Source organism: Dicentrarchus labrax, unplaced genomic scaffold, assembly GCF_905237075.1.
Source record: "Dicentrarchus labrax unplaced genomic scaffold, dlabrax2021, whole genome shotgun sequence".
Classification (NCBI taxonomy): Eukaryota; Metazoa; Chordata; class Actinopteri; family Moronidae; genus Dicentrarchus; species Dicentrarchus labrax.
In genome coordinates this window covers 15,334,607-15,346,828 of record NW_026136702.1, presented here as the reverse complement: position 1 = coordinate 15,346,828, position 12,222 = coordinate 15,334,607, and the positions used below count along the sequence as shown (strand labels likewise).

General features: G+C 38.2%; 1 protein-coding gene across 2 annotated transcripts in view; it reads left to right on the top strand.

Moving 5' to 3' along the window:
* Positions 1–12,222, top strand: part of grid1a (glutamate receptor, ionotropic, delta 1a) — a 227,203-nt gene that overhangs the window by 142,168 nt on the left and 72,813 nt on the right. For both annotated transcript variants that reach the window (XM_051419827.1, XM_051419836.1), the window contains one exon: positions 6,527–6,732. In XM_051419827.1, coding sequence (XP_051275787.1) covers positions 6,527–6,732 — 206 coding nt within the window. The remainder of the gene's footprint in view (positions 1–6,526; positions 6,733–12,222) is intronic.

Below are 12,222 nucleotides of genomic sequence, written 5' to 3'. Positions count from 1 at the left end.
CACCAGGAACCAGTGAGAAAATATCAGTATAATAGTCGGAAATTAAAGGAAGTAAAAAATATATAGATATTGTATATAGATACTGCTTCACTATTCTCTTCTCTAACAAATGTTGATGACCAGTTGGAAATTAACAAATAAACCCTGCATGACCACACAGAAGGCACTTAACCTTTTTGTGAAAGGGTAAAATAATTGGTGAGATCTAATTTGCATAGTTCTGTGTTGATGCTCCACATTCGGGTGACAGTAAGTAGAAGTTCAACTGAATGTCTCAGGCCAGTTGTTTCAATCAGATTAGAACAGAACAGATTATTTTAACCCTAAATCACCCAAAAACCCTAAAAAAAAACCCATTTAACCCCATAGTCCTGTGAAGGGCTGATGTTCCTGTTTTGTTTTAGTTTTTTTAAATATACTTTTTATTAATTTTCCATTCAAAAATATCACAGACACAGAAAAGAAGGGAAAAAAACATTAAAAGATAAAGATTCCCTAGGTTTCTGAAATACTTAGGCAAACATACGTGGTGGAGGGTCCTGGGGATCCTTCCCAAGAAAACTTTTAATACAAAATATGCCATTTCAAATCATTTTGGACCATTATTATTATTTGTGTCTTTATTGACCTAATATGCAGCGTTTGACATTTATCTGTAAACATTAATATAAAAAAAATTAAATGCCACCAAGAAAATTATTTTAACTATTCTTCTTCTATTGATAATAAGTAAACAGTTTGAACAGTGGTTTCTTACAAATATTTTTTCAATCTAAAACTCCTGCCTGTGAACATTTGATTTGGTAGATGAGCTCCAGGACTCTTCTATAGGGGAATTTGGAGGTGGAGGGCCATTTGATATTCTACTATCACTCCTAAAGTCTCCTATGACGTACAGCTGTGTTTTTCCAACTGTTAGGATGTGAGGAAGGCCACTTTAATCACTGGTCAATTAAAGAACAGCTTTTGGAGTGTAACTTTGTCATGACTAGCACGATCCAAGACAGTGCTGAAGGCTCAGCTAGAAAACATTAGTGTATAATCACCATCAAGCCTAAAGTTACATTTGTCTTATCTGCTACCTAAAGTTCATAACACTGGACACATAGGTAGTAATGACATGCAGTATAAGTCAACTTTACATAGCAGGCTAATAATTTACTACCTTTCCTGCCTGGCTTCCAGACCGTAATCTAAAGCAGGGGGGAGATATTTCCTACGGTTACCCCCTTCACTATTTCAGCAGTTGGGAAACAACACAGAAGACTTTCCTTGGTCTTGAGAAACTGCAGCATTTATTAACTGACACACTGTAATCTATACTGTACATTAGTTTTTCCTCTGCTACGCTCGCAATCACCGACACTTTTTGGCCAGTTGTATTTTTTCTTTTCTCAAACACACATTACGCACTGCCCTTTCCTTAATGGAGTAACACTTCTCTTACAACAGTACCTTCCACATAGATGTCCTTTGAAGAATGAGTAGAGGGAGTTAGTCAACCATAGGATGTGATTGTGCTTGCACAGAATGCAAGTGAAAATCATTAATAGCCCGCTGATATTAATGATCACATAATTTGGCAACAGCAGAAGAGCTTTTAATCTTAAAAGAATACAGGAGGTGTTGAGTTAAAACCTTTTTTTATATATTTTTCATATTCAACAGATATAGACATTGAAACTGTAGTGAAAGGTGTATATATTGCTGGTATGTTTACATGACTTTATCAATCACTATTGATTTTCTCTATCAATCATTATTAAGGCTGCACTGATATTTTTGTGTTTAACATGTTCAATGATGTGCCAGGTTTTTCTTATGTTATCATGTTTCTTCATGATGCTGCATTATTTCCATTCCATTACTATTATATTTGTATCATTGCAGCTGTTGCATTCTGGTTTGTTGCCTTTCTAAGCACATAGCATTGTATCATCCCAAAAGCATGCCAGCCAAACTTAAGTAGGGCGATTAATTTTATTCCCCACTTGGACTAAAACTCGCATGGTGGTGTTGTAAGCCAAAAATGCAATCACTGGATAGCATCGTTGTGACCATTCACGAATCCAGGAACTTTAACTCCAGCCCAGCCCACTCTGCAAATTCAGACCAGACTGCTTGTATTGGAACCATTTTGTTGACAGAGCTTTCCTTCCAGTTTTTATAGTCCCTGGCCAACAAAAGAAAAAGTGATGTGATGTATTAATGCCTACCAAAAGTAGCTGCTTTCTAAAACTTGCCAGATAATGGACCACATTGAAATGACAATAATAGATGCAGACCTCCCGGGTCCAAACAATGCATAAAAGACTTGAGCAAAGTTTTGAGGCGACATAGTAATTTTAATTTCAATGGGCTCAACAGAAAACACAGTAAATATTTAGAAAATCTCTCACCCTTGTCCATAAAGCACAAAAACACATTGTTATCTGTGAAGCTGTGCACCTGCTGAGAGATTCAGTACACCTGTACAATCTAAAGCAGTCCAGTAATATGGTCATTTGTAGGCCCTATGTAGTGGTGGTTTTGTATTGGACTGCATTACGTTAAAATATCTTACTAATGTTTTGCCTCCATTTCCATACATAAGAGATTTCACACAATTGAAATCCCGCCATCAGGTTAAAAGCAAGGGAACCATAGGTATAGATCTGACTGAAAATACCTTGCTTTTGTTTTCTTTTGAATTTTAACTCTATGAATGGCCAGTCTGGATCTGCCTTTCAATCGATGTTGTGACAGACTATTGTTCACACACACTGTTATGCTGTCTGGCATGGTGCAAGAACATAATACGTTTTTCTTCACCCTGTGTTTCTCTTCTGCGAGGTGTTGGGTTTGTTTGTCTCTCCCAGCCCAGTACATAACACATGATGCTTGTATGCATACAGACAGACATCTACATGACTCATCCTCTGATCACAGATAAGAAGGACCTAAATATAAAACATAATCTATATATATATACATGTATTGCAAAACTGTGTTATTAGTTTGTCTAAAATGCTGCTTCCAGAGTTGCCTATGTGGAGTAGCCTGTGTGTATATTTGTGTTTTATAATACAAAAATTGGTGATTTATTTTGGCTACCCAAAATGGGTTCATTAAAAAATAAAACAAATTTAATTTTATAAACACGATATCCCTTTTTCACAGCCGCCATTTAAACATGAAATAATAAGGTGAACACGGGTGTTACCAGTGATATTACTTGAGGTTTGATTCCATTTGGTGTAGCAGAGCCTTTCCGGGGAGCCAACATGCACAATAGCAGCACCCTGACTCTGTTTGACCTGAATGGAACAGAACCTTAATTAGTATGATTGGTAACACCAGTATTTATCCTACCATTTCATGTCAAAATAGCTACTTTAAAAAAGGTCTGCAGGTTTGCAGCACAAATTCTCAGTAAGCTCGTTCAAACTGTTAATTTTTGTTACTTACTCTGTTGCATAATAAGCAGCTAATTTGTCTTTTTCCCCTATGTTTCTCCTTGCTTTTGTTATGGGAAGCATTTTCTAAGCTTGGCTCATCACCAAGAGGCCTCATTTGGTTATAATTGCATTGATCATTGTCTACCAATGAAAAACAAACTAAAATCCAAGTGAAAATGAGTTAAAACTGATTTTACTTTTTTTTTAAATCTTTTTTTTTTTCTTCAGTGAAAATTGGCAAACTAATAAATAATTAGCCGGAATTCACCTGGGACTGCATGAGAGGATATAAGATGACATTACAAATGTCAGTCTTGAACTGAACTCCAGTGACTGGCAGGTGCTTCAAGCCACAGAAAACTTGACTGACAAATTTACAGCTTTATGGATATGAAGTACAGACCTCCGAGATATAATTTGTTGTCCTTCAGATAGTTAATATAGTCAGATTTAACTTAGAATACTGTGTTAACATAGAGTATATGTCTGTAGTCAGTAAAAGAGGGTGGATTGAAACTGAAGTAGTAATTTCTCACTGTCTGCTTTCTCTCTGTGTTGCTCTAATTGCTCTTGTGGCAATGCATAACACACTCGGTGCCTGATACGTTTCAAATTTGCAAAAAAAACAAAACTATATTAGATATAATTAACTGATGGTATTGCTGCAAGAATAACAGTGATTGCTTCAACAGACTCATCTCAATTTTGACTAAACATAGGCTGGTAGCGGAGCCATTTCTCAGCCTCTTCCACTTGAATTGCAACACAGCTTGACAGCTCAGTAAAAACCTCAGAGCCCTTTGATCATGATATGCTTATTTCGGCATTGCTCCAATTCAAGAGGGGGTCCCGCTTTAGTTACAACTCGAGTAAGATAGAGCTGAAAAAGATGTTAGAGCAACTTAACGGGGTATTTCTCAGTCTCCCTCGATCTAGCTTTCCTGTCTGCTCAGATCACAGATACATACTGTTAAGTAAAAGATACAGTAGGTAAGAGACAGAGGGAAATCAGGAGTACTGAGTAAGTTGCCATGTGTCTGAGTGAGAGAGCGTGACGCTGATAGTAGGGTCAGAGAAGAGTAAAGTTTTGATATCTAAAACTTTCAGAAGCAGATTTGTGTTCAGAAATGAAGCTCGGGTAAACATGTCCAGAAATCAGACCTTTAATTCCACATTAATCCTCTTTACTGCAGCCCTGTCCATGGCTGACACGGTTGCCCCATGGAAAAGCCTGCTACCGGTTTGGAACACTGACTTTGAAGTCCGATGTTTCTATCGGGGTCCTCAAGTAGTTATCGCATGGTAGCTTTCCCTCGGCTCTTCATGGGATTAAAAACTCTGTTTGTTTGTTACAGTATATTTCTTCTTGTATTTCCTATTTGGAAGATACATGATGGTTTTCACCCAACAGCGACATTACAGTATGTAACCACTGAATAAAGTTTTAGTATTTTTTGATCAGAACTTTTGTTGTGTTGATCCAATCAGAACAGCATTGTTCTTTAAGGAATTAGTAAGCCTTTACTTGGTGGATTTTTGTCACAATGAAAATCTCAGCTCAGCTTTATGTAGATTTTACATTCATGCATGTTGAGACTCATACACATCATGGTGTGAATAATGATCTAAAACAACAAAAAGCAAAGCCTCTTGGATAAGTTATAACAGGCTTTAAATCCACAACATGTTATTTTGTGTGTACAAGTTAGTAATTTGTTTGCTTATTGAGTCACAAGAAATTTACAGAATATTTATTTTTTATACCCTTTGGGTTTTGTATGATAGAGATGGCTAACGCTGAACAAAAAATATGAAATCAGTTTCTATGCTTCGTCTTTAGTCAGTATCAACATATTTTACTGCAGCCATGATTTTCTTAAAAATTATGTTTGTTCTCCAACAAAAGGAGGGAATTACTCAGAGCTTGAGCTTTTGCCCATTGTATCCAAAGCAACAACCAAAGGTAATCGTTTCAATTCAGAGACAAAGAAAGCAAAGAAATGTGTAAGCGTGTGCGTTTGATTAGAAGAGTTTCGAAGAGTGCTGCAGTAAGAGTTTGGTGACACTTCAAAATGATGAATGATTTAATTTCATGTTTTGTTCTGCCCTTTGAACAGTTTTATTTTGTGAGTATTTATGTTACCCTAAAAGTAAATTGCAATACAGCAACGGCAGGAAAACAATGCACATTGCATCTAATTCTTTATGGTTTGCTTCCTACGGTACTTAGTCATATTGCTGTTTCACTTTGCCATGAGGTATAGACTGAGAAACGAGGGTGATGTACCAATATGTTGCTTCACTGCTTAGACCAGGTCAAGGGCTTTCTTATTACCCAAATTTCCACGGAGTGCATTTACAGAGCCATATGAATGTTTGAGCAAGTTTGCCTTTCTATGACTCTGTATATCATCTGTTCTCAGTACTAAAGCACTAGAACACTCGATGACTCATCAAACCTTGTGCAACAGGGGAAAACCCACCCATCCACACACAAATACACACACACACTCACACACACATCCATTGTGAATGCAGAAAGATGTCTGGCCCTAGCGATTTTGGCTAGCCTCTCTTTAACAATGCGGCATGACTTGGCACATGCTGGGCTGCTGTTCCCCCTTTGACTGCTGGGATTGGTCTGCTTATTGTGAGCCCTCTGCTGCACATCACTTTTGATTTGTGTGTGCAGCGCAGGGTTCTTTTAAGTGGTTTCCTGTATAGTGAACACAGATACACACACACTCAGATCTCTGGGGACAGCAACACCTGCCTGCAGATTCATATCCTGTAAACCCCAGGAAACAGAAAGACAGGAGTGCTTGTTGTGTTTTGTCACGCTTTAGATCAGGAGCAAAGAACGAAACCTGCCTTGAAGCCCTTGGAACCAAGCCTGAAGATGCCTGTACTTTCAACACCTGCACATGGTTCAACAGGTGTTGAAAAGTACAGGTTGTTTACCCACAATTCTGATTAAATGCTCCAGGAATAAAGTATTGTATAACATGGCACCTGCATAAAGTGTTATTCTTTCTCTGTCTATTGTCACCCCTTCATCGCCTGTTCTGTCATTCTTTCTCATCCTTCAGACATCCGGGGTTTGCAAACCTTTATGGACCAGTCGTCTCGGCTGGGTCTGGATGTTTCCTTGCAGAGGGTGGACCGCAATGTCAGCCGAGTCTTTTCTGACCTCTTCAACACGATGCGCACTGAGGAGCTCAACCGGTACCGGGACACTCTGCGGCGGGCTGTGCTGCTCATGAGCCCTCGAGGTGCACAGGTGTTCATCCACCAGGTAGGTTACATATCTGCATGAAGGGATCAGCAACGTAAGCAGAGAAGCCGTGAAAGAGCAAGACAGAAAACAAGCATTTATTCAATAAAGATGATCACCCATGAACGGAAGCATACTTGCTTTGTACCCGATATCTGACAGCTGATCAAACATTTTATTAGTAAGTGTATAGGATTGGGACTAGCAGTGAAGTTGCACATTGCAACAATTTGAATACAGCTTAGCCTTCCGAAATCCTGTAGAATAAACTATGGTAGCTGTGAAACTTGCGAAAGGCCCTATCTAGAGTCATTGTTTGACTTGTTTGTTCTGGGCTACTGAAGAAACATGGTGGTTCAAAAAGGTGTCCACTATGAATATTATATTCCATTTCTGCCAACAGATGCTCCTAAATATCACACACTGGACCTTTAATAATAACTAGTAATAGGAGATAATTTGCCTAGTTTTAATTTGGAAGTTGCCACTAAGATCACACTAGTGACCCTTACCTTGTTAAAACTGATGAAACAAGATGCAACTGCCTGTCGGCACCCATGTGGAGTTCCAACAAAAGTCAGATGGCAGATATCAGACTGGCATGTGTTTTGCCTTTGATACCACATTTCAGGTCTTGATATTCTGCATCAAATGTTACAAATATCTGTAACAGAAACACTACATCCATTCAGCCTTCACTGTACTGCCAGTGAAGGGGGTTTGTTTACTGTACAGATCAGCAGCACTGCATATAACCCCAGGCAAAGTTCAAACAAAGTCAAAGTCAACTGTTTGTAGCCACAGAGGAATCATTCTTAGCTCATACTATCATAACTAGGAAGCTGTTACTAACCTTGCTCCTTCCATGTCATGTTTGCTAATTATAGCAGTTGGAATCAGAGGAACACGTAGGAGTTAATGCATCCAACTCTCCACTTCAGTGCACATATTTTCCTCTTTCATTGCACCTTGCTAAGTTCAGAGTTCATTCATTTAGCTGTCTTCTCCTCAAAACCATTTAAACGAGATGAACTACTGTGTCATAACTGACCTAAAAACCAGTAAACTAAAAATAATTGGGATATGTTTGTATATGTTCTCCTCACTCAGAAATGAAAGGTTTTCCTTTAATCATCTGCAGGGGTTTTTCTCATGATAACCACTCGGTCAAATCATGTTGAATAATAATATACTGTAGTGCTTTGGCATGATTGAAGAACTGACTCGCGTAGCATTGGCAGTGTTGGAGACAGTGAAAAATATGGCAACATAAAAGTGCGCTGAGTAGCTTGTTCTGCCCAGCAAACACGTCACAGCCTGACACTTAATCTTCTTTTTCATCTGGCAAGGACAGTGACACACTGATAAAACACTGAAGATTTTCCAAGTCAAATGAAAAATTTGGACTGCAAATACAGGGCAGCAGACAAAAGGTTGTTAAAATATGGTTGTAGATAAAATTCACACACCCATTTAACAGTAACAAAGCTCTGCCAAGAAGGTTATGTTTTCTGTGCTGTTGGTTTGTCTGTCAGCAGGGTTACGGAAAAACTACTGGGCCGATTTTCATAAAACTTGGTGGAAGGATGAAGCATGGGGCCAAGACAGAACCCATTCAATTTTGGAGTGGATCCAAAACATAGGGCGCATACACAAATTATTTTTTACTTTCGTGACATTGCGAGATAGGTCAATTGTAACACTGGTGACTATGGTAGAAGGAAGTGAATTTGTTGTGTGAACCCGTTGTAATTAGAGTACATGCTGAGCCTACAATACAATACAATCAAAAAACATCCAGCCACCTCAAACATCACTGTAGAAAGGAAACATCATGGCACTCATTTAGTTCCATGCCAGTCTTTTACATGTTGCTATATCTACTTTTTTAATTTAGGGATTTTTGTTAACCAGAAGGCAAATTCATATGACAAACCCATTTATGATACTTGGTTGGTCAGTTTTCTATGTCATTGAAAAAGGTCAAGACTACAGAGACTGTGAACCAACGAGTTTGGGTTTTTAGAATTAACTAAGGATGTCCTCATCCGATCTCAACAATCAGTATCAGGGCGGTTTTTAACTGATTGGTATTGGCTACACTGAGCTTTATTGATCCGTTCTGATCTTTTTTACGTCAGCTGTCACACAGCTGTTTTTACTCACAAAGCTTTTATGCACAGTGCAGCCATCTTCAGCTCTCTCTGTCTCTTTCCTCCACTCTAAACTCGGTGTCAGTGTGAGAGCAGAAGCAGCCAGAGACATCCGACACAACCACACTCAACAAGCCACTGCAAGTACCACAAACAAAAAGCCAATAAAGGTAATTAATTAATGTAATTTGCGCAAAAGATGTACAGACAACAGAAAAAAACACTCAGCAGAAGGCCAAAAGTTAATTCAGGTAACTCAGGCAAAAGATGTACCAAAGCACCAACAGGGAAGAGAGAACTCCCTCCAGACAGCAACAAAATATAAAAAAATTTAAAGATTTGGCTTCTGTTAAATGGCCATTTACAGTTAATATACATCAGTATTCTGTTTTTAGCCTATACTTGACACATTCCTGAAGGTTTCTTGCTTACAAATTAATGACTGGAAAAACATAAAAAGAAATATTGTATCAAGCCCAATGTTTCTTTTGTGGGTTTATATTCATTTTCTTGTTCACAGAACACTGACAATGTATTTTCTTTCTTTCCATGGTGGAGAACCTTTTCATATTTACTGTAAAGTCACCTGCAATGAAAAAGAAAGACTAAACTTAAGCTCTGAGTTATGACATTTCTGTAGGCCACTATAACTATACTTATCCATCTTCCTTAGTGAAGATGAGTTTGTGTTAGAGTATAGATATAGGGAACTAAAATGTCATGATGTTGCATTGAAATGCTTTATAAAAGGAGCATTAAAATACATCCCAATGTATGTCTTTATTGCATTTGGAGCTCACTTGCATTTAAAAATCACTGGAGTGAGAGAGAATGACATATACTGTGCCATATGTCCTACAGTCCTGTCTATAATGAATTTATTGTCTTAAAACCTTAAAGAATCCACATGACATACTGTAAACATGTGATTGCCTCTGTGTCTCAGAAAGGTTTTACTCTTGATAGACTGTTTCGCTCTTTATATCTATTGTGCTGACTCATTCAATCTTTTTATATATTGTGAGCAAATACCATAGAAAAAAGTCTGAACTAACAATAGGTCAACACCTGACATGTATTCCAGTTAGTTTCATGTAAATGCTACAGTATTAATCTAAAAGTGAAGGACTTGTATTCAGATAAATCAGTTCACAGGTTGAAAGTATACCAAGGCTTTCAAGTTTCATTAATGACATACTCCTTTGATCTTTCCCTGTAGTCAATGAATTCTGTTTTAGTACACATAGACACACACACACACACACACACACACACACACACACACACACACACACACACAAACTACTGTAGATATCTTTCCTTCTCATAAGTTTGCATTTAATCTCACCAATTATACTCTTTATCATTCCTTATACAATTAACATAAGGCATCTTGGGGACTAAGAAATAAGCACAGCCTCACATTCAGCAGAGCTCCCAAATGCTCCTGTGAATATGTTAATATATTAAAAGTGGTGGAGATTTGTTAATTCATCAAAGCTTCATTAATACCTTGGTAACTGTTGTCAGAGAGCATACCAACTCCCCACCAGAGTTACTGGGGGGAGAAAATGTAAATGTGCTAATATCTGAATGGAGAATGATGATGATGCCTTGGAGAGTTAAGTACTCATGAACTGGTTCAGCACAAGAGAAAAAAAGTAAAGTTGCCATGGTGATAGAAGTCGACAGAATGCCGGATCAAAAAATCATCACAGGCGACTTTTTTTTGTGAGGGTAATGTAAATGTTAAGAAATGTGGTCAAATAAGAGATTTAGTGGTATTAGTGGCCGCAATGATTTGTGCATTGTGAGTGAAACTATATGAAATTGATCAGCTGTGCCAGGGTAGCACTGTTTACCACAGAGACCCGCTCTGTTTTCCACTCTTTTCTGTATTTGTCATCTGTGCATTTCAGAGTTTGTTCAGCTCTATTTTTTTCTCTTCCTCTCTTCTGCTCTGCCCCACTCTGTGCTTATTCATTTACTTTACCTATAAACGAAAGCAAAGAAACCCAGGATGACCACAAAGAGATGCAAAATAATACAAGACACAAAAAAAATGCAATACGTCTATAAAAAGACACAGAATGACTACGAACAACTCTTCTCTGTCTGTCTATCTTGCTCCTATGTTGGGGATATGGGACGTTTTTCACATGTCTGTGTCCAGGGGCCCATTTCTCATAATCTGTCTATGCCTTCTTATTCCTCTACAAGGTCAGATGGGGATGAGGGAAAAATGTCCCAGTATGCATTGGGCAGATTAAAGAGAGGCACCTTTGTCAGGCCGACAGTTCATCAAAGGACTAATATAGCCAGACAATATCCATAACTTTAATTCCAAGTTCTTAATGCACCTAACTAACAGTAAAAAGCATAAGTACTTCAGCAAAAGTCATCCTAAGTCACATATTCTATTCTGATCATGCTCTACTTCCCTGAATAACATATTCTGTCACAAGTCAGTTGTCACTTCTACAGTCTACTCTCAGGCCACAGTCATTTCTCATACTTTGAACAAGATGCATATGTAATTGACAGTGTCTGCGGTTTTATGCTGAAATTCTGGGCTCTTGTTTTCTCCCGTCCAGACAGTTGCCATCTCGCCTCTCGTTCATTTTGGCCATGAGAGGATGTAGCGTCTTCTGTCAGCTTTAGTGTCCCCTCGTTCCTGACACCCAACTACTCTCTGTTCCCTTCATGACAGTTGAACTTCACTTGAGTCACGCGAGCCTTTTAGAGGGCCATAAAGTGAAATTTTAAGCTTTCAACTGTCCGATTTGTATGTCCTTGGGTTGTATTAGTGAGCATTTGCTAAATCACTTACATAAAACGATGCACATTTAGGTACAAAAACTTGACACACTTTATGAGTTACCAAAGTCACTCTCCAATTAATTGTCAACGGTGCAGCTCCAAGCTATATATCTTGAAGACACCTAAATTAGATTTTTGGCTCTCTGGGTTCTGGCTTTGGGAGATAGTCATTCATTTTCACCAACATTGATTAAAATGCTTTAAGCAATTGAAATACCTGGAATGAATGTGAATTCTTAAAATGAATAGTATGCTTTAATGGTAAGACTGATACATGTTAACATTAAATACATTTTTTAGATTTAGAGTGTATTATTATTAGGAAGCTTTTCCCGGTTGTAGTTAAAGATTAAGTCTCATAGGCCTGTGGAGACCTTTGTCTGTATTGGCTTTTGTAAAGTAACATAAATTAAATGTTTCCTTATTCTCATATTCTATTGCATTTGCTCTCTCTGTGCTTGCGGGACAGTAGCTTCCTAAAGGTGTTGATGTGAAGGGAAACAGAATGGGCTGTGTCAGCTGGCAGCCAGCTCTGCAG